Source organism: Chiloscyllium punctatum, chromosome 8, assembly GCF_047496795.1.
Source record: "Chiloscyllium punctatum isolate Juve2018m chromosome 8, sChiPun1.3, whole genome shotgun sequence".
Classification (NCBI taxonomy): domain Eukaryota; kingdom Metazoa; phylum Chordata; class Chondrichthyes; order Orectolobiformes; family Hemiscylliidae; genus Chiloscyllium; species Chiloscyllium punctatum.
Genome location: NC_092746.1, coordinates 70,078,381 through 70,102,105, shown reverse-complemented (window position 1 = coordinate 70,102,105; position 23,725 = coordinate 70,078,381). Strand labels below are relative to the sequence as shown.

Sequence of the window (23,725 nt, the reverse complement as noted above, 5' to 3'; positions counted from 1 at the left end):
GTTTTGGATGTAGGTTTGCTCGCTGAGCTTGGAGGTTCATTTCCAGACGTTTTGTTCCCTTACTAGGTAACATCTTCAGTGGGCCTCAGGCGAAGCAATGCTGAAAATTCCTGCTTTCTATTGATACAGTTCCAATGAAAAATCCAAGATCATTAAGCTCCCAGATGATAGCCAATGCATGGAGCCAAACAGCAGCACAGCTAGCAATGGACACAAGTTGAAATCATGCTACATTGAATGGACTGCAGCTTACTGTTGTGATTCCCCATGCATTTTCTCAAGGACTACAGAGGAACCTCGATTAGTCGAACATCTATTATCCAAATTTTGGATGATCCAAACAAGGTCGCAAGGTCCCAAGCTTGGCTGAACTGTGTTATCCGAACATTTGAGTATCCAAACAAAAAACTCCCCGCCAGTGTGGTTCAGATAATCAAGATTTTAGCCATTAGAGTCTCAGATAACAAAAAAGAAATTGCTTATACATTTGGAAGAGGAAGAACATAAAATGAAATAATTTACATTTATACAGAATTGTTCATATCCCAAGGACATACTATGCAAAGATGACAAGAAACTAAAGACAGGCAAGATGTCTCCTGATAAAAAGCTAACATTTACTTGGAAACTGCAACAAGAAGCCTCTGAATCTTCGAGTATACTTTTTGACAGAATCTGACAACTTTAACAAATCATACAGAGCAAGACAAGAAATTATTTTGTAACATACTAACTTTTACTCAAATAGCTTCCACTTGTGCTGCATAGCAAATAATAAATGAGCTGAAGTAACATATCTTAAACCAGGAGTTTGAAAAGATTTGAATTAAAAGATTTTGTTGAAAACGGACATTAAGTGACAACATCCTGAATTTCTAACTATTATTTTGTGCCATTCCATTTTATTTAACACTTTCAAACAAAACTGAAAATTTATCTTTTGATAATCAGCATGCAATATAAAAGGTACACAGACTACTCATCAAACAGGAGTTCAAAGCATTTTAAATTATTATTTTCCATGTGACAACATTCTGTTATCTCCTCTGACCAAATAATGAATGCTTCGGTTTCTCACTTCATTAAAGAAGAGTACACATTATCTTAATAACTGAAGTATTGATCTAAAACACAACCATCTATTCAAAGTGGTTATCTCAGATTAATAACACCAGCCTGGCAACAACCTCTTTATTCAGGCTGTCAGAAATATTACACTCCATATGTAATCACAGTGAGAATTCAGGCATGGAAGCAAGAGGTGGACATGGAGAAGAAAAAATAGCCGCTCTTGACATTAAAATTGATCCTTGGTCAACTGGCAGTCATTGGGGATCATGGGGAAAAATTCTCCAGTGGTACAACTATTAGAAGTAATCATCCCAGCTCTGGACTCGGAGCATTGCTGATGGACATCCTTAATAAAGCATTCTTGGCCAAACCAGCTTCAGCTGCAGTACTTCAGTTGCCTTCCTTCAATAATGAGATCATGAGTGATTTCTTTTAAACAGACAACATCCCGATTAACAATTCTTAGGATAATTAAATCGACTCTGCCTACCTACAGCAATAACATCAAATACACAAGTGAAAGGCAATTATTATGTCACTTTTGAAAAGGAAACAGCCTTCTCCAAGCAGAGAAAGCCAAGAGATCAACGTTTGAACTTCAAGTGCACCACTGGCGCTTAGTCACATATCATTAAAATTCAGAGGATCATCACAAACTAAGTGCCTAAATGGATCAGCCACTGCAACCCAGAAGCTGGGTTCTCGGTGACAAGTGACTTATCCACTGATCTTGATAAAGCCTTACAAGATACAAGTTAAGGGTGCAATGGAATATTCACAATTGCCTTGATGAATATAAACACAGAGCATGAAGTTCAAACAGTTGTTCAGCTTGTTTAACTGGTTCTCAATCTTCATCCCTCTATCATGCCAGCCAGGAACTCAAAACACTTCAAAGGAACACCAGCCCTACACTCAATTCAAACCACATCTGTTTTCTAACCTATTGTTAGAATCTTGACACTGAATCAGGATAGTGGAAATATCAGAACAACCTCATTATGGCAGTCATCATTCTAAGTGCCATACTGAGCACGAGAGCAGTCATAGTCTTCCAAACTTTCCAATCATAGCAACGGATGACCTCATGTTGGCATTCTGGTTAAACTAGTACTTAATCTTGTCTATCTGCTTCCTTCACTGGTGGCCTCTTGTTCTATTAATCCTTCTGGTATTTCTTAAGTACTCTTACCCTTTTACAGATAAGTATGTGCAAAGAACTCAATTTGATCCTTTTGATCAGAGTTCCCCAGCTCTTTCAGTTCTTCCAATCCAATTCAATACTTCTCCATTAGTAATTTTCTCCACCCAGTTTACACTTAAGAGTCCTTCAATGGCACCAAACTTCAAATCTTTTTTCTCCTTCTCAATGTTTTAAGCTTCACATCCATAATTCATTACTGACCAGACCAGACACTTGCATACTCAGATTGTTACTTAAAAATTTAAGCTAGTAATTTTTAGAATCTTTTTTTCTATTTTGGTACCTTTGACATCAGATGTAACTGTGCTTCCTAGATGGTTGAATTGGTATGTTCTAGCTTGCTTCTATTTACTATGATAATCCATACTAAAATGAATTTTTCCTTTGTGATAATCATGGTCAATGTTTTATGGGAGTACCATCATCATTATAGTTGCAGAAAGTAATGGGGAATACCCATCATTACAAGTTTAGAACAACTAGGCTGCAGCAATAAATTCTGCCTAGCCAGTGAATCCTATAGGAGAGATGGAAATTTCACTAAAAGCCGACAAACATCTTGCAAATTCTTGCATACATCATGCATGGGATCTCAAAATACAGTAGAGACATAAACAGTCCATTATTCTTTATTACCAGCAAAATTATTTTTTTTAAATTAGCCAACTCTTCTTTTAGCCACTTTTTGAACTGACGACATTGCAGTTTGCAAGTGCTGAAGCAGAGTGGTGATGTATGAGCTTTTCAAGATTTCATGACAGGCTCCTGCACCCCACTTAGTGCAAACCCGTTATCAAATTCTAAACAGTCCAACAACCCATCACCAACTTTCAGACAAATTACAGTTCAAATTGATAGAAACAAGGAGAATGTGTTGCTCTGGGAAAACAATACAGACAAAGCACCTTACTGCATGTGAGCAAAATATTTAGGAGTATGTAGTCAGAATATTCCTACATTCTCCATCAAAAACGTGAAATCTGATTGAGCATTTTTGTCTGAAAATATTATGATTGCAAAGTCTGCTTATTTGTACATGTCAATGGCTCTGTTCAAATTGTAAAGATCCTGTTGCAAGTTCCAGTTAATGACAACGCATCCATTACTCTTCAAGAGAACTGTGTGAAAACTTCATATTCTGCATCACTATTAATAAAGAAAAATCATCAACAAAATCTGAAATAAAACTCAGTTTCACTCTCAAGTGATCTTGTTTTGAATGTAGGTAAGATAATAAAAAACTTTCTCCATAGCATTGTTTCTGATAAAATTTTCAATCATGTTCATTAGTAACCAATGCTACATTCAAGTCTGTCTTTTATCAAATATTCAAGTTCATCTCTTCAGAAAATATTTAATTTTTTGACTATTTCCTCCTACTCCAATACCTGATTTACCATCAACACAAATAAAAATAGTTTACTTGTATTTTATTTACTTTCAACCATTCCTGTTATTTCTCATCTGTGAAGCCAAAGTGTCACCAAAAGATTTAGATCAGATTATTTTCAACCATCTCTTAACAGGAATTTCAGTAAGATTATCTCACTGTTCAGTATACTCAATTAATTTTCCAACTGTTTTACGCAGAGTGCAGCAAATATTATAAAGTTACTGAAATATCTTAATGGGAACTAGACTGCCACATACCAAAACCAATTGATAGGAAAATGTCTGACTTAAAATACAGAAACAAAATTTGGAGATGCCGGTGTTGGACTGGGATGTACAAAGTTAAAAATCACACAACACAAGGTTACAGTCCAACTAGCTTTCGGAGCTAGTTAAGGAGCGTCGCTCCGAAAGCTAGTGTGCTTTCAATTAAACCTGTTGGACTATAACCTGGTGTTGTGTGATTTTTAACTTTGTACAGAAACAAGGGATGCTTGATGATCAATGAGGGATTAATTTCCCCATATTAAACAACATTAGAGTCAAATAAACCAGGAATAATGGTCCTCACATTCTAAACTGGGTTGGAATCCTGAATGCTAACCCAGATCAGACAAGTTGTCACAAATTTACCTTCCCAAAACTTTACTTGCCAGATTTCCAATGCAGGATTCATCAGAACAGAGGTAGTGCAGCAAACCACATAGGCAGGATCAGAGTGGAATGTTGCAAGAACCCTTTTGCAGCAATTCCCACCATATTCCAATATGAATGCAGTTTTAAAGTCCTGAAGCCACTTTGACAACTATTTAGAAAAGCTAAATACGGCAGATGAATGGTGTGTAGGGTGATAAATGATTGGGAGGATAAGGTTCCACCTCAGTGAGGGGAAAGGGCAGCAAGTGGATGGGTTGAGGCTGCAGGATAGCAAGTGGTGGTGGGTGGATTGAGGGGGTAGGGTTGTAGGTGGGTGAGGGGTGCAAATAAGTAAGTGAGAGTTTGGTAAGGTGTTTGTAGATTAGAGCCAGTTTGAGCAAAGCAGGTGTGTGTGTGTGTTGTTTAAATGGGTATGGGTATCCATGATGTCATGACTCAATTGGGAGGTGCACACCAATAATTGAGCCCTGTGATTCCTCAACCCACCACAAACCTATCAAAACCCAATTAAGCCATCAAAATGATCAAACTTATTGCCTAACAAAATGGGGAAAAATTACTAACTTACCATAATGTGACTTAAGCTGTGACTGAAAACCCCAAGCACACATTTTCATTTAGTCACAAATAAGACAAACAAAAACAGACCATTTAACACAAATATTATGGGTAGAAAAACAGGGAAAAATCTAGTCTACAAAGGTGGGGTAAGTTTTTTCTCACATCACGTAGCCTGCCGAGCAATGGTCAATCAGCTGGACCTAGGCCCCTTCGTGGAATTCTTTAAGAGCTTTCAGGTTTTTGGTCCTTAGCTAATCACAGAGAGAGAAAAAAAGTGTCTCTTGCTTGCGAGCTTCTACATGTCCTGGCACACTGCATTCTCAGACCTGTTACAAAAGTGCAGCTGGACAAGTCTGAAGGCTGTCATTAAGCAGTTTAGCCATCTCACTACATCACAAAAGTAACAACGTTGTGTAGCTAAAGTGAATATCAACAATCCCAATTGATCTTCAAGTTGCAAAAAACTCACCTTTTACTTTCAAGTATTTGGCAATACCCAATGTCCATTTTCCAGTTTATAGTCCATACAGTAAAAATATGTAGTCACTTCATTAAGGAATTATCAGTATTATAGTTAGCCAGGAAGCTTAAGAAAAATTAAAAGAATTAGAAAATGCTCTACTATTTCATGACTAACTATTAAGGTTCATTAGTCAGAACACTCCAGAATCTCTGCCTCCAGCTGAAAGTTGTGAACTTTTTCAAATAGTTTGAAATATCCACTATCCTTTGACAGTTTATGCATCCTGGACAACTACTGCATCGTTAATGTATGAAGTCACCCAAGAAGTCCAGATGCATTTCTTTCAACCCAAGTCTAAACCCTGACTGCCAGAGAACAGAAGATCCAGGCCACAATAAAGTCAAAGTATAATCTTAGACAACTGCAGTTTTGGGGCTGCTATGACTGCAGCCAGCATATTTTTCTACTTAAGAAATAGGGGTGCAACAGAAACAAATATAGAATTGCAGATGTCTTAAATTTCACTCCAGTGCAGGGTGGAAATGGTCGCACTTCATGTTTCAATTATTGCATTTGTTCCACCTATAAGGGGTTGTTCCAGTAAACTGGTACTACCAAAGAGCTTCACAAAAAATAAACATTGTTCATGTAACGTTCCACTGTGGAAATCTGGGACTGACACTAAACAGGGAGCTGTTACAGAAGTCTTTGATGTTGCCGGCACAACCAGGAAGTCGTAAATGCTAAACTCTTCTTGTGTCAGTCTAATCTTAGCCCCATGGACAACCATCAAATCAATCACAATTCTCCAATTAAACTCGCTGTAACAATAACAAATCTGGGGAAAAGTGAGTTTACTCATTTTGGCAGAATAGACATTTTTGAAATGTCAATGTTCAATGAGATTTAGCTGCACTCAGAAGAAATGTAGAAAATTGGTAGCAGATGCAAAAGACAATTAGGAGGCTCCGTGACATGTTGACCTTTAGTACAAAGGGATTAGCATAAAGAGCAAGATAACTTTGCTACAATCATATTTTGAGAGCATTCCTAAGTACCATATACAGTTCTGGTTTTCATATCCAAGGAAGGAGAATTGCAGGAGGAAACACATCGAAGATTTCACAAGATTTACTCCTGTGACAGGATTGGCCCATGATGAGAGAGCTGAGTAGATTGGGTCTGTGCCCCAGAATTTACACAAGAGCACAAGAAATAGTGGGAAGAAATTATTCAGCCACTCAGGCCTGGTCTACCTTTTGTTACTGTTATGGACCAGATCAAACCCCCTCCAGATATATCCAAGGAGATAGCCTAAACCCTAACTTGTATCTTATTTCAACGCAAGTGTAAGGTACTGTGTTCCAGATGTAATTCAATTGGTTACACTATTCGGCTTTAAACAAAATATACTTTATTCCTATCCTCATTTAAAATACAAACAAAAGAAAGAAGAATTTGTCTAACGTTAACTCTCTATTGGAAAACTTAACAGAATAATAGAGTATTTAACTACTAGACAGCAACTGTTCCAATGTAGTAATATTCCAATAACACACACTTGGCAAAGACAAAGTCAGTGAAACAGATTGTCTCACAGTCAATTCTGGCAGCAGAGAGAGAATCCAAGCTTTTAGTGAAGCAGACAGACATGTATCAGCTTCCACAATCAGCTTCAAAACCCCAACAAGTACTGAAAGCTAAACTAAAACCTTGCTTCTGTGAGAGCCTGACTCCACGCATTAATGCTGCTTCTATTGTTCTAACATTTTTTAAGAACCCCAGGACCTCACAATCTGTTGACTTTATTGGACTGGAAGAGACAGCTCAGTGCCTATATCTCAAAAACTCTCTTATTAAAAAATGGACAAAGTACACCTCTTAAAGCCATAATATCATCACAGTACAATTATAGCTGATCTGACTGTCACCTCAACTTCACTTTCTTGTGCATCCCTCATAACCATCAAATCCCCTATCATTCAAAAATCTGTTATTCAACCTTGATTATATTTGATGAACCAGCCTCCACTTCTTTTGGGAGAAATGAATTCCATCGTCTAACAACTCTTGGCTCCTTACAAACAACTCAGTTCAAAACTTTTGACAAGTTAGTACTTCCTTACTCAAACACTGGAATATCATTCTAAACTGGATTATTACACAAATGCTCAACCTTCTAATCCAGAAGCAAGAGGGCTGCTAATTGAGGCTTGTGTATAAACAATTCTTCAGAGAATGTGGTAACCAGGAGCTTTAGACTTGCAAAGTTGAAAATTCTCATTTTGTTACATTAAACAGTGGTTTCATTTGTTTGCATTGTACGTAATCCAACAGTTTAACGTTTGGAATGTGGTACTGACCATTTTGAACTGCAGAGGTTAAGCAGAACAACGTCTAACCAAATACTATTTTAAACAGATAATTAAAAGTAATATAAAAATCAAAGTAATTCATGCATTAAATAAGTTCAAAAACAGTATTACAAATTTCTATTAACGTGTCGAGAAAGCTATATTATAAATATGCATTATCTACAGTAAGCACAACACAACCAGAGTGAATCATATTACTGAGCAAAGGAGGTGGCAATTTTGACCCAAAGCTGTCTATGCTGGCTCTTTTCAAAGATCTACCCTGTTGATCCTATTCCTCTGCTTTTCTCCCATGGTTTTGAAAATTTTGTTGGAGTATACGGCCAATTCTGTTTTGAAAGTTACAGCTGCTACATGTGCTTCTGTCACCTTGTTAGGGCGTGAATTCCAGATCATAATAACATTGAGCACCACCCAATCCTCATTCCCCCAAGATTAATGTGTATATGGAGAGTTTTCTCTCAAGTGTAACAGTTTATATTAAGGACGTTATTCTGGAATAAATTCAAATTATATTAGATCAGTATTGAACACTTGTGATTGACCAGCCTATTACATTCAATTAGAGTAACAGTTTCAGAATTTTGATTTTTGTGTCCTCTAGATGTGTGTAAATGCTCTAGGAGATGCAATTCATTGCAAGTGGGGGATAAGAGCCAGTGAGTTAATTTTAACATATTTGAAATTGATTCCACAGTAAATGTCAAAAATAAGTTAGTGAGACATGGAATCAAAAAGCAATAATGCACAATGCATGAGTGCATGCATTTGGAAAGTGTGGCGCTACCAGTTCAAATTGAAGCATATATTCTTGTTGCTGTTTAAATGAAAAGCCTTTGAGAATAATCCTGTCAAACTAATAATCAAATGTAAAAACTGTCACCAAGTACACCTTAGGAACTGCTAGCAGTGTTGATGCATGAAGAACCATCATGACAATGTTCAATGTTTCTAGGCAACATTGGCATCTGTTTGTCATTTTCAACACTATGGTATAATGAGAACATCACAACACAAATCTCATCATCATGCCTCATTGTGCATCTTAAAACACAGCAAGATGTCCTGCAGCAGCTGCAAATTTTAGTAGTACTCAAAGTACTATAAATCATCTTGGTGTGACATTAATAAGTCTTCAGGCTGGACCAAGGCTAAGTAATGGAAAACTCACTGCTATTATGTGGAAAATAAATGCAGATACCCATTTTTAATAACAAGGTAAATTAAGTTGTTTTCATGATACAACTACAAATGGTTTGTTGAAACATAACTCTTTGTATTGTGATTACAACTTTTAACAGTGCAAACTTGTGTGAGTGAATACAGGGCAAATTCTTTCTTCCAATGGCAGTATTGGCTGAAATAAAATTGTGAGAAGGAAGTGAGGACAGCAGATGCTGGAGATCAGAACTGAAAATGTGTTGCTGGAAAAGCGCAGCAGGTCAGGCAGCATCAAAGGAACAGGAGAATCAACGTTTCGGGCATAAGCCCTTCATCATTCCTGAAGAAGGGCTTATGCCCGAAACGTCGATTCTCCTGTTCCTTGGATGCTGCCTGACCTGCTGTGCTTTTCCAGCAACACATTTTCAGCTCTGAAATAAAATTGCATCTAAAACAACAGGCCAAAAGAAAAAAAATCAAAGTTCCTCCAAAAGACCAAGCTCTTCACGATCAATCACGATATAAACTCCAAGTTCTAAATATTTGTTTTTTTCTCACTGACCTCTTTCTTCTCTTCCTTTCCCAACCCCAACATAAATGCTCCTTCTATGTATTATAAAATAGTAAGTCAGGAACTTTCCTCAAAATAGCCAAATATTCATACTTATCTCAAACTAATCTCAAATTTTTAAAAATTATTCGTGCACCTTATGCAAGCATTTTCTGTCCCATCAGGCTAGATTTTGCTGTACCAGAGTATGTATAAAGTAACTGTCTATCATGAGATTTGTTCTTAAGCATTTGGGTTTTTTAAAATTTGGGTAGCCAGTTACTATAAGTACTGATAAAACTACAGCAAAGCATCTGGGACCTGACTGATATGATATGCAGCTGTTTGTCCTATTATCCAGTCAGAATGAAGGATAATGAAATTCACAGTGCAAATACTCAGATGCAGTATATGTTAGAATGAGGAAATTAGATAGAGCAAAAGAAATATAAAAAGAGAGAAATAAAAATGGATAGAGATAGGAACACAAAAAGGGAAAAGTATAAGTTGTTTTAAGTTTTACATTTTCTTCAACAATGAAAATCTGAATGAATAAAACTCCACACTTGAAATAGCCCATTTTCATTGCTAAAGAAGTAGATTGATCATGGTTAACACCTATCACAAACAGATTGAAATGGTCAAGACAAATTTGTGTCTAGCTGATTCTAAAATCTACAGGAGTATGAGAATTTTATGCTATCTGATGCAATTCAATGATGAGCTAGATAATGAGATGATGTTTTGGCAAAGCTAATAGTGCAGTAGCACCACTTGGATAGCAAGTTTTGAATGTTCACATTCTGCTGCGCCTAAAGTCACTGTAATATGTGCACATCAATAACACAGAGTGCCATTAACCTAACAGCAACATTTTTCAGAAAGCTTAATTTGGAAAAGGAAATAAACCTTTACATGCATTGCAAACGTGATGTTTAGATAGCATGTATATAAAATGTTATAAATCCATTTTGCTAGATCCACTTTCTCATGCGTTGCTCGGAACATATATGTATTTTAAATACATATGTAATTATTCAAGCAACATCATGAAAATTAAATTAATGTTGCAACAAATTAAATCAGAATTCAAAAGTCTATGAATGTATATGGTATAATTTTGACATATTAACAATGAGACAATATTTGGTGACCTTAACGAATTTTTCTTTCAATAACCCAAGCTCTATTCTTTTGCCTAACTATGTACACACAATCAGAGGATTATGCGACTTGCTGAAATAAAAAAAGACAACGAAGACAAAGGTGGGATAAAATGCTTAAAGTCCAAAACAAGCATTATGAACACATGCTCAATTTCAAGCACCTGCCGGTACAAAAGTGGCCGAGGCTGGATAAAGCTCAGTCTTGCAGAGCTGAGCTGGTTGGTTTTACGGGGTGGTGTGTGCGTGCGAAAATCCTCCGGCGGATCACCGACTGGGCAATCAGAAAGCCCGAGGACACATTTATGGACGTTGTGGTGTGAACTCGTATCACTTGTAATGAAGAAGTTCTGTTCGGTTTGGAAGTTAAACGGGAAACAATACGCTCCTGTTCTCCGGTGAAAGACCGATTTACTCTCTCCGAAAGTTACTGAGTTTGAACTTTCCAGTGAAACACTGGCTCCATTCTGTGAACTGCATGCCTGTGCTTTTCCCTGTGTGTCTACATGTCCCTGTGGGGAGGCAGCACGCTCGCGTGTGGCCTCTCGACGGCTGCAAATGTGCTGTCAGAACGTCTCCCTCTGGATAAAATAACCACTCCATCCTCTCTCCTGCTGCATGGAGAGCGGGACTTGGACGGAGCTGCAGACTGGCCCAGGGCAGGGCACAATAGGAAAGGGGGCTGTCATCCAGCATAGGGCACTTTCCCAAACCACCTCTCCTTCTAACAGTGTGGGAATTAAGTTTGTTAAGTAGGTATACCCCTCCAATACACTGTGGAATCCCAAGGCTTAAAGATGCCATTAATTTCACAGATCACCCATGCTTCTGGGGGTCCCAGGACTTCAATAATTGCATCGCTCTGGAAGCCACTCAGTTCCTTTAATGTGGCTCTCGACACACGCTTTCTGGGAGTCTCAGATCTTTTACAGTTTCATTGATCTATCTGCTTTGAGGGGGGGGGGGGGGTTTCAGAAGTCCCTCTCTACTTTTGAGAAGGGTGGGTGAACGGGGGAGTTATCCCGAGTCCCCCTTCTCCCATGTGCGGACCCGAATCTGCTCATTGACCCGGAGGGGGTCTCCTGCCCGGCTTTCGTTCTGCGTTTCCCTGAGATCCTTTGCTCCGTCTGCCTCTCAACTCAGTCAGCGCTTCTCACGCTCTCCCTTTCCCAGCACAACATACCTGAGTCACCAGGGGGATGAGGGTCTGCTCCACCGACCTGGTTTTGATCTCCAGCCCGGGGTCGGTGTTGCAGTGGGAAGTAGCCATGTTGCCGCTGACTCCGCCGCCGGTACGGCTGCAGATGCAGAGCGGATCCCTGTCCTCTCCCTCTCCAGGAGTGACTGAGAGGCGGGAGAGAGGGAGATGCGTCTCTTTCCGGCTGTAGGAGGAGCTCTGGAAAGTGTGGAGGCGGGGGAGGTTGTGGGATTTGAGTTTTCGCTGGTGCTCTGATTGCAGTAAATACGATGTTTCGAGTCAAAACGTGGTTTCAAAACAGCAAATGCCACTGAGTTGGCTGGCGAGCTGCAGTGTGACGGTGGGTAGGAAGCAGAGGCGGCCACTGGCGGTGACCCTGGCACCTCTGTCCATCTCGTGTCCGCCCCAAGCACACAGCATCGCTCCAATGCTGTGCCCCGCATCCCATTCTCAACTTTCACACCAACTCCGGGTCACATCCACAAAAACAAAGCATGCCGCCTCATGCTGGTTACTTCACTCTCTGTCCATGGGTTCCTGAGAAACGCTACTCACAAAGTCAATCGGGAAACCATTTCTCCTTCCACTCGCTCTTTTACACTTCTTGCTAAAGATGGGTAACTTTTTTTTAAAAAACTTTTTATTTTGGTGAGGGTGGTTTTAGCTTAAACCTGTCTCCGTTTGTGTTTTTGAGTTAAACCATGTGTTTAGAAACATAGCTGCCCTCATTGTTTCTGTGCTTTCAGGTTGGTCTTACCATTTGCCATTTGTCCTTTTCTTTTACCTGAAGTATGTTTTACTGTCCTTCAATCCCGCATAAACGTGATCTGGTCTTGTTAGCTTTTTTTTTAAGATTTGCAGTGTTGTTCTTAGGTTTTTGATCCCTGACGACAAATGCAACTACAAGATTTTGTCGGTCAAAAGGCTCAGAACTATTGTGGGGCTATTGGTTTAAAGTTAAAAAAAGAACTGCGGATGCTGGAAATCTGAAACAAAATCATTAATTGCTGGAAAAGCTCAACAGATCTGAGAGCGTCTGTGGAGAGAAAGCAGAGTTAATTTGACTGCTTCAGAACTGAATTCTGCTTTACATTGTCAAAATAAACCACAGCGCCTATTAGAGAAACAACACCTTACCTTCCAGCTGGACAACCTCCAGCCTGGAGGGAGGACTCAACATTGAGTTCTCCAATTTCAAATAACCTCCTTTCGCGGCCCCTCCCTGCCACCAACTGGATTCATTCCTCCCATTGACCAGGTCATACACTACTTTTCTTCACCTATCCCCACTTCACCCTGCCCCCACTCCTGAAGAAGTGTTACACCCCAAACTTTGACATCTGCACCTCCTGATGCTGCCTGGCTTGCTGTGTTCTTCCAGCCTCCTGCCTGTCTACTCTGCTTTCTCTCTACAGATGCCACCAGACTTGCTGAATTTCTCCAGAAATTTCAATTATGTTTGTTGTGCCCAGTCAAACATATGAATGATCTGATATCACAATAAAATATTGTACAGAATTGATGTTCATATCTGTGTTATTGGAATAATTTAACCAATACCCTCACAAATCCAGAATGGATTCAGTTCCAGTTGATCAAATTTGAAGGTAATGGCAAACTAATAAAAGCATTATTGAGTTTGAGAAGGCTGCTGGGAAATTAGAAAATAAGCCGAACAAAGGTGAAAGTGTGCAAAAGAGTGCTGTACATTAAATATAAATAAGTGAAAAATGTATTCCATGAAATATGGGAATGACTAAGGATGAAGTAGAAGGGGGGAGCTTTGTTGGAAGATCAAAGACCTGAAATGTAAATTATGTATCCCCACCTCCACAGATGCTGTCAGATGTGTCCAATATTTCTGGACTTTTGTGTGATTTTAGGTTTTGCCTTTGCCAAAAGAGAGCCACTTTTTAAAAATAGGCTTAGTACTCAAACATAGCCAATCCTGTAAAATTACTATCATGTGAACACAAATATGCCATTCAGCCGCTCTAGATTTTCCACCCTTCCAATAGATCATGGTTAATCTATATCTTATTCCATTCACCAACTTTGATCTACATCCCTTGATACCCTTGCCTAATGAAAATCTGTTAATCTCAGTCTTAATGCAGTTTTAGTTAATTACAACTTAAAATTAAACTGATTACACTTGCTTCCATAGCCACTTTGATCTTAACAATTACATATTTTCAACTAAACTTGCAATCACTCTTGCATCACTTACTTTAACTTTATCTACAAGATGCACATGCCACTGTCAAGGCTGGCATTTAATGTCATTGGGGATATAATGGCAAACCATCTTCTTGAATGTTACTGTGGAGCCACAAGTAGACCAGAGTGGATAAGGGTGGCAGATTTCCTTTGTCTAATGACGCTCAGGAACAGATAAGTTTTTACAACACTATTGTAGATCTATGGTCCCCATTATTGATATGAGCAATTATTTAATTGAATTTAAATTCTCCAGCCATGATGGCATTTTAACTTGTATTTCTGGATTGCTACTCTGCGTCTCTGGGTCAGTAGTTTATGAACATGACCACTCTTCAATAAATCCATGAATATTGCTCCTTGTCTGAATTCCTTCACCAGAGAACATTGTTCTTTTTGATTTGGGGTAAATTTGTACTTGCAGAGTTACCTTGTACTTTGCTCAAAAACTGCATGAATTCATGTAAGACTGAATTAACTCATTTTTTAGATTAGAATCAGTCTAAATATTATGGCACAGACAACAGAACACGGGGCTAGCACCCTCAACATCTTATATGGGCTGACACCAATTGTTACAGTTAACCTGAGAATGTAACTTTTAAAAAAAGTTTTGTGATTTACATATGAAAGAAATGAAACTATCATGGCCATTCTAACAGATGAGAGACTTAACAATCAAGGTATTTTTCAATGTATAATTTCAGTTACATCACACAGTAAACCTTTGCTATAAATTCTGTGTCTTACAATTGTGTACTCCACAACCACCTGATGAAGGAGCAGCACTCTGAAAGCTAGTGCTTCCAATTAATCCTGTTGGACTATAACCTGGTGTGTGATTTTTAACTTTGTTCTTTTTTGACATTTCCCTCTGCATTTCCTCAGGAGAGACAATGGCCTAGTGGTATTATTGCTGGATTGTTAATCCAGGGACCAGGTAATGTTCTGGGTGCTGAATGGTGGAATTTGAACTAAATAAATATCTGGAATTATGCATCTAATGATGTCCATGAATCAATTTTGAGAAAAATCCATCTGGTTCACTAATGTCCTTTAGGGAAGGAAAGTGCCATCCTTATCTGGTCTGGCTGACATGGGACTCCAGATCCACAGCAACATGGTTGACTCTGAACAATCCTCTGTGTAATTGGGGATGAACAATAAATGTTGGCCTGTGAATGAATAAAGAAAATTACTTTTAGCATGTCAAAGACTTCAGTTTGATCACCTCCCAAATTTATGGATACAAAGGAATGTATGTGACATTGTTGGACTCTTGCTGAGACCAGGTCATCATTGTGCTCAAACTCAAATGCTACATTTCAAATGGGAATAAGTATGAGCAACATTCAGCTGTTGAGTGCCTTTAAAAGCAATTCAAAGAAGGTTTAGGGTGTAGGTTTGCTCGCTGAGCTGTAGGTTTGATATCCAGACGTTTCATTACCTGGCTAGGTGACATCATCAGTGGCAACCACCAAGTGAAGAGAAGCTGTTGTCTCCTGCTTTCTATTTATCTGTTTGTCCTGGATGGGGTTCCTGGGGTTTGTGATGATGTCATTTCCTGTTCGTTTTCTGAGGGGTTGATAGATGGTATCTAGATCTATGTGTTTGTTTATGGCATTGTGGTTGAAGTGCCAGGCCTCTAGGAATTCTCTGGCATGTCTTTGCTTAGCCTGTCCCAGGATAGGATAACACATCTATCCTTGCTGGAAGAGCACAGCAGTTCAGGCAGCATCCAAGTAGCTTCGAAATCGACGTTTCAGGCATCAGGAATCCTGATGAAGGGCTTTTGCCCGAAACATCGATTTCGAAGTTACTTGGATGCTGCCTGAACTGCTATGTTCTATCAAACCTACAGCTCAGCGAGCAAACCTACACCCTAAACCTCAACCAGAGCTACAAACCTTCACAAACCTTGCATCAAAGAAGGTTAATTTGTCTCATTCCTGGGAAGAAAGTTTGGACAAGTTGTGATCATCTCCATTGGAGTTTGGATGAATAAGAGGTGATCTTCTGTGACACAAAACACCCTGGAGGGGACTTGATTGAGTGAATACCAAAGGATTACTCTTACACTTGTGGAGAAATTAGAATTAGGGAAGACAGTTTAAAAATAAGACAAAGATGAAATTGTCTTCCCCAGAAAGTAGTGAAGGCTGGGTCATCTATCAAATATAGTCAAAGCTAAGTTAAATAGGTTAGATATGTTAGATAAGTAAGTCAAGGGTTATGGGGGTAAGCTAGAAAGGTGAAGTTGAGAGTGCAACTAGATTATCCAAAGGATTGAATAGTCTACTTTGGCTCCTAAGTCCTATGTTCCAAGTTCATTAACATCTTTAAATGTCCATAAGTTTTTCACAGGACCATTGTATATTTGACATTAAGTCACAAAGAAGTGTTAGGACAGGAAACCAAAAACTTAATCAAAGAGTTACTTTTTAAAGAGTGTCCGAAAAGAGGAAAATGAGCCAGATAGACAGAGAACCTCAGGGAAGAGATTTCAAACATTGGACTTTGATAGTAGAAGGCACGACTATGTGACCTGGGGGTCCTACTCTTTATAATCTAGACAGTGGCAGTAGAGGTCATTCACCCAGACTAAGCAGGCCTGGAAAATAATAGCTGACTGTGAATCATACTGTACAGAAGAAGTCTTTTGGTCCATTGAGTTCTGCACCAACAAAAACTGCTTTAAATCTACACTAATACTTGGTGCATAGCCTGAATGTCATGACATTTCAAGTTCAATAGCGGCACAGCGTAACTTAGAAAAAGAGCTAAGGCAGAGTGAGTTCAGCTCATGTTGTGTCTTAAGAGATTAAGGTGAGGCTGAATGGTCTCTACTGTAATGCCAGATGTATTGACAGATCAGTTGACAGTATGGATTGTCAAATGGAAATGTGATGTTGTTACCATTACAGAGATGTGACTAAGAGACGAGCAGGACAGGTAACTGAAAATTCCAAGATATGAAATCTTCAGGCAAGAAATTGGAGGGTACAAAAGTGGAAGTGATATTGCCTTATTAATTAGAGAGTCAGTTACTACAGTAAGGAGGGATGATATCCTGGGAGGGGTGTTAAATGAGGCTTTGTGAGTGGAATCTAAGAATAAAATGGGGAAGTCACACTGTCAAGAGTGTCTTCTAGACTTCCAAACAGTCAGTGATCATTGTGGAGCAATACTGGTCTCCCTGTTGTAGGAAAGATATTATTAAGCTGAAGAGAGTTCAGAAGAAATGATGCCGGGAATGAAGGGTTTGAGTTAGAAGGAGAGATTAGATAGACTGGGACTTTTCCCATTGGCGTATAGGAGGTTGGGAGGTTACCTTATAGAAGTTTATAAAATAATGAGGGGTATAGATATGGTAAATGGTAGGTGTCTTTTCCTTAGGGTGGGGGATTTCAAGACAAGGGGGCATAGTTTTAAGGTGAGAGGAGAAAGATTTTAAAAAGTCACGAGAGACAATTTTTTTACACAGAGAGGTTCATATGTAGAATGAGTGGGGAGGATTGTTAAAGGATACAGCAGGATATAAATCCATTGGAGGCACGGGCATAAAAATGTCAGATGGAATTTAATCCGGACAAATGTGAAGTGATGCATTTGGAAGATCAAGTACAGGTGGAAATTATTCTAAGAATGGAAGAAACCTTAGGAGTACTGATATGCAGAGGGATCTTGGTGTATAGGTCAACATCACTGAAGATGGCAGCATAGGTAGGTAAGGTAGTGAAAAAGGCCTATAGCATGCTTGCCTTCATTGGAAGAGGCATTGTGTATAAGGATAGTCAAGTTATGCTGCAGTTTTACAGAACTTTAGTTAGGCCACACTTGGAATATTTCATACAGTTCTGGACACCACACTACCAGAAGGATGTGGATGTTTTGGAGAGGGTACAGAAAAGGTTTATCAGGATGTTGCCTTGTATGGGGGATTTTCGCTATGAGGAAAGGTTGGATAGAATATGTTCCTGTGCTGTATTGCTCTTTGTTCTTTGTTCTTGTTCTTTGGTGGATATGGGTACAGTTACAGCATTTAAAAGATATTTCAATAAGTACATGAATAAGAAATGTTTGGCAAGATATGAGCCAAGTGCAGGCAAGTGGAACTAGTTTAGTTTGGGGCTATTGTCGGCATAGACTGGTTGGACTGGATGACTCTATCACAGTATGAATCTATAGGCAGTCAATTCACTAAGACGTGTAAAACTATTAATAAGGTAATTATATTAGGGGATTTCAACAGACCCAATATTAATTAGGATAATTATAATATAGAGAGTTTAGAATGGGCAGATTTCTTGAAAGGTACACTGGACAGCTTTTGATGTCAACATGTAGCTGGTCCTACAAGAGACCAGTGCTGGACCCAATTCTGGGGAATGAAGTTGGACAGATTTTGGAGGTGGCAGTGAGAGAGGTTTTAGTAGTAATGACGACAGCACTCAACATTTTACATTTTTTGTGCAAAAGGAGAAAGATGGGTGGCAAAAAAGGGTTTTGAATGTGGGTAAGGCAGATTTTATTAAAATAAGGCAGAATCTGGCCAAAATAGTCTGGGAACATGTACTTGACTATAAAATCAAAGCAGAATAGTGGGAGGCATTCAAAAAGGTACTGGGGTGGGAGGCGGCAGCAGTGGTTAGTGCAGGCTCAATATGCTCTGCTTAGGATAAAACGTAGGAGCAACAAGTTTAGGGAACCCTGGATGTCTAGGAATATTCAGAACTGGATAAAAAGGAAAAGAGAGACCTAGAACAGTAACAAAAGGAGCAAAACAATGGAGGCCCTAGACAAATGTAGAAAATACAGGTGTTAACTCAAAAAAGCAGTTAGGAGAGCAGCAAAAAGGCATGACAAAATGTTGGCAGACAATATTAGGGAGAATCTTAAGATATTCTACAGGTACATCAACAGGAAGAGGATAACCAGGGCAAGAGTAGGCCCATTAGGGACCTGGAAGGCTTTGGTAGCGTGCTCATTGAGTTATTCACATTTGTCTTTACTAAGTTGAAGGAGAATGCAAGTACATAATTTTAGAAGATGGACTATGAAGTTGTTGAGCAGACTGATATAAGATTCGATGAGCTTTGGAGATTTTGACAACTTTAAAAGTGGTCCTGGTGAGTTGTTTCCCAGGCTGCTGTGGGAGACAAGGGAGAAAGGGACCCTGACCCAAATTTTCAAATCATCTCTGTCACAGGGAAGATGTCAGAAGACTGGAATTTCACTTTACCAGAAGGATGGTTGAGGTAGACCATGGAACTATCAACCAGTGATCTAACATCAGTGGAAACTATTGGAGAAAATAGTGCAGGAAAAAATTAAAATCCATATAGAGAGGCAAGATTTGACCATGGCTTTGTCAGAGGGAGGTTATGTCCAACAAATCTGGCAGAATTTATTGGGCAACTGACCAAGCATGTAGCTGAGGTTAGGGCAATGAAGATTGAACAGAGACCTCAAAGATTATGAAGGGCATGAACAGAGTGGATAGAAAGTAGCTTCTCCCCTTATTCAAAGGGTCAATACAAAGGGACAATTTTAAAATGAAAAGCAAGGAAGTGAGAAAAAAACATTTTCACTCAGAGAGTGGTAAGGATCTGCGATGCACTACCTTGGAGGGTAGTTGAGGGAAAGCTCACAACCTTTATGAAAGTGCTTGCATGAGCACTTGAAGTGTCACAACATTCAAGGCTATGGGCCTAGTGCAGGAAGGTGGGTTTAGTGTAAGTAGTGGTGTATTTTTGGCAGTGCGGACTTGATGGGCCAAAGGGCCTAATTTATGCCATATGACACTATAATTCTAAGTGCTTATCCAAGTACGTTTTAAAGGTTATGACGTTTCCTGCCTCAACTATCAGTCAGTCCATTTCAAATTCCCTCCACCCTCTGGGTGAAAAAAATGTTTTCTTCAAATGTCCTCTCAGCCTTCTGTCTTCAGCTTAAAATTATCCCCCTTTGTTATTGACCCTTCAACTAAGGGAAACAGCTGCTTTTCATTCTATCCAGGCCCATCATAATGCTATATACCTCAATCAGGTCCCCTCTCAACCATCTCTGCTCTGAAGAAAACAACCCAAGCTTATCCAGCCTTCCTCATAGCTGAAATACTCTCTTGTGGGCAATCTCTTCTGCACCCTCTCCAGTGCAATCACATTCTTCCTATAGTCGAGGGGCCAGAACTGCACACAGTACTCCAGCGGTGGCCCAGCCAAACCTTGAGCATAGATATCCTCAGCCTCATGCAGCTTACATGATAATAAACAGAGATACCCTGCAGTACTCAGAGTAATTGCAGAGCCCCTCTGCTTTTGCAGCTATGGAAGCTGAAACATTAGCCACGGCTGGCTGCACCATGATTTGCTCTTTAAGTGACTGCATGCCGGTGACCACCACTTCCCAACTTGGCCAGGGCCACTCCTATTCATTTCTCATTGGATACAAATGTTTTTAAGCTTGCCTCGCAAATAGATACTTTCTGTATTGGAGCAAGCGATGCATGGTGGTAATGGTGGTGGTGAGTTTGATGAGAGGAAAAAGCACATAATTAGATGGGGTGGTGGCTTACCAAAACATCACCTCCTTCTCATCTATACCAGAATTAAGTTCTGGACAAGACGTTTCATCTTCCTGATGCCAATTAATGTGAGATTTGAGTTATGATTGACACAGATTTGCTGGCAGGTGATATTAAATTCACTGGTCTTGACCACACATATGAGATCATTAGAATTCCTTCATGGCTTCAAGGTTCTCAAGCCACAATGTCTACTGGCATCAGTGGCTATCTGCTCCCATTGCTTTCACACAGCTTTCCAGGAAGGCTTCCTGTCGCCCCCATCACCCTCTCCCTCCCCTGGCTAGGGGTAGGAGGCCTTGTTTGGTTGGTTCACCTTGAAGTTTCAGGGTCAGTGAACCTTGCAGTACATTTTACATCCTGTTGTGACAAATTTTTTTTCTTACAGACCAGATGCTATTCCTCTACCACTGACAGCAGCCACAAGTCATCTCCTCTTGATGATGGCTTTACATTATGTTAACCCCATGAAACCTCAGACCCTCTGTACAGACCTGCAACCACTTGGACAAGTGGCCACTCAGCACTGTGTTTACTACTAAGTTGCAAGTTACAATCATTTGAAGCTCAGAAGTACATCACTGTCCCCACTCCTGTTTCTTTTGGGGCTATCAGATATTATCTCATTAGGGTCATGCTTAAGAAGCAATGTTTAAGAACCTTCATACGTGTGTGGAGTTTTACTCAGTAAAACCATGTAGCCCTTCTGCAAAGTGCACTAGGAAGATTTGAACAGCTTATCTTGCCAATTACACTGTAACTGTGAGGATCTTGCAAGTAGTGATAGAGAGGTCACTGAGAAATGGTTGAAAGATCAGTTATATGTTTTGTCACCTTCCCCAACCTCACAGCTAGTTCCCATTTGGTGTTATAAGTATTTTGGCAAATTTTGAAATGTGAAAAGTGCTTCAAAAATGCAATTTTTTGGAAGTTGAAAGTAAATCTTTTAACTGTTCAGTGCAGTTTACACTTCAGCCTTTTCTGTAAATCAACATAAAGTACTCCAGCTGTTTAGTTTGCAGTGCTATAATGACACAGGAATATAGCTAAAAAAAGACATTTGTGGTTTTCTGAATATTTGTGGTGTCAGTACGAAGTGGGATTAAAAATTTGGAAAGAAGACATAATGGTATCAAATGGAAAAACCACAGAAAATGAAAAGATGGCAGTTCACTGGTGGCTGTAAGTAAACATGGAGAATGTTTGTGTATCTGCAGCATAGACAGAGTTCACTTTAAATATAAATCTAGTAAATGGTTACCAATGAATGAAATTAATAATTGAGCACAAGTTTTCCAAAGTGACTATATTTCCCAGCAACCACATATCATACCTGTGAGTAAAAATTATTATTTCATACATAAATGCTGGATCAAAGTGAGAATCATGTTTCCCTTTTTACCTATGGTTCCTCGATGTTTTGGGACAACAATAGTGCAACATGCCACCGGTCGAACAATTCAATTATAGTAAAATACTTGTGATGTAATTCAGATCACCCAAATCATTCACAATATTTTCTGTATAGTGAAAACTTAAGATCAGGGTAAAGTTGCCATAATCCTACTGGACCATAGGCCTGCTCTCTCATTACAGAGAGATACTAGTGGTGGTTTAAAAAGAAGGGCTGAAGAAGGGCTCATGCCCGAAATGTCGATTCTCCTGCCCCTTGGATGCTGCCTGACCTGCTGCGCTTTTCCAGCAACACATTTTCAGATCAGTAGTGGTGGTTTAACCCAGGGTCATCACACCTCAGGCAAGGGGAGAGATTGAGATGAAGAGTCCTTCATGGTAACCTCTGCCACTTCAGAAATTGAATCTTTGTTGTTGGCTAAAGAGATGGTTTCTGCATTAGCATTAATTTTCCAAAATGCTCAAATTTGAGAAGGCCAAATTTGATTGGAAAATAGTGAATGTAACAACTTTATTCAAAAATGGGGAGAGTGAGAAAAAGCAGGAAACTACACATCAGTAAGCTTTACAATGCTATCTTAGAGATAATTAGATTAGATTACTTACAGTGTGGAAACAGGCCCTTTGGCCCAACAAGTCCACACCAACTCACAACCCACCCAGACCCATTCCCCTACATTTACCCCTTCACCTAACTCTACGGGCAATTTGGCATGGCCAATTCACCTGACCTACACATTTTTGGACTGTGGAAGGAAACTGGAGCACCCGGAGGAAACCCACGCAGACACAGGGAGAATGTGCAAACTCCACACAGTCAGTTGCCTGAGACAGGGATTGAACCGCTGTCTCTGGCGCTGTGAGGCAGCAGTACTAACCACTGTGCCACCCAATGTTAGAACCTATGATTAAAGAAGTTGTAGCAGGGCACTTAGAGAAGTTTAAGATAATCTGGTAGAGTCAACCTAGGATTTAGTGAAAGGGAAACTATGTTTTACTAAAATCCCTTTGTAATCTTAGAAGTCTTTCTTCACTATCTATAATGACACCAATAAATTATAAAACATCATTCTGAACTTCTTTGAGAAAGCAATGTGTGCTGGGGATTAAGAGGAACTAGTAGATGTACTTAGATTTTAGAAGGCATTAACAAAATGTCACATCAAAGAATATCATGGAAAATAAAAGCTCGTGTTGTGGGGGTAACATATTGTAATGGATAGAAGATCAGCTAGCAGGGGTGGCACGGTGGCTAAGTGGTTAGCACTGCTGCCTCAGAGCACCAGGGTCCCAGGTTTGATTCCAGCCTCGGGCAACTGTCTGTGTGGTGTTTGCACATTCTCCCCGTGTCTCCGTGGGTTTCCTCTGGGTGCTCTGGTTTCCTCCCACAGTCCAAGGATGTGCAAGCAAGGTGAGTTGGCCATACTAAATTGTCCGTAGTGCTAGATGCATTAGTCAGAGGGAAATGGGTCTGGATGGGTTACTGTTTGGAGGGTCGGTGTGGACTGGTTGGGCTGAAGGGTCTGTTTCCACGCTGTAGGGAATGTATCTTAAAAAAAATAGTATAAATTGATTGTTTTTTTGGTTAAAAAGACATAATGTGTGGTTATTCATAAGGATTAGTTTTGGAGTCCTGATGTTTTATAATTTATTATAGTCATTATAGATAGTGTAGAAAGGCTTCTAAGATTACAAAGGGATTTTGATCAAA

At 39.5% G+C, this 23,725-nt stretch overlaps 1 protein-coding gene across 1 annotated transcript in view; it reads right to left on the bottom strand.

Annotated features, from left to right (window-relative positions):
• The window catches only part of ctnnal1 (catenin (cadherin-associated protein), alpha-like 1), a 314,649-nt gene extending 302,494 nt beyond the window's left edge, over positions 1-12,155 (bottom strand). The window contains exon 1 of the mRNA XM_072575745.1: positions 11,781-12,155. Coding sequence (XP_072431846.1) covers positions 11,781-11,867 — 87 coding nt within the window. The 5' untranslated portion in view covers positions 11,868-12,155. The remainder of the gene's footprint in view (positions 1-11,780) is intronic.
• Positions 12,156-23,725: the final 11,570 nt, after the last annotated feature.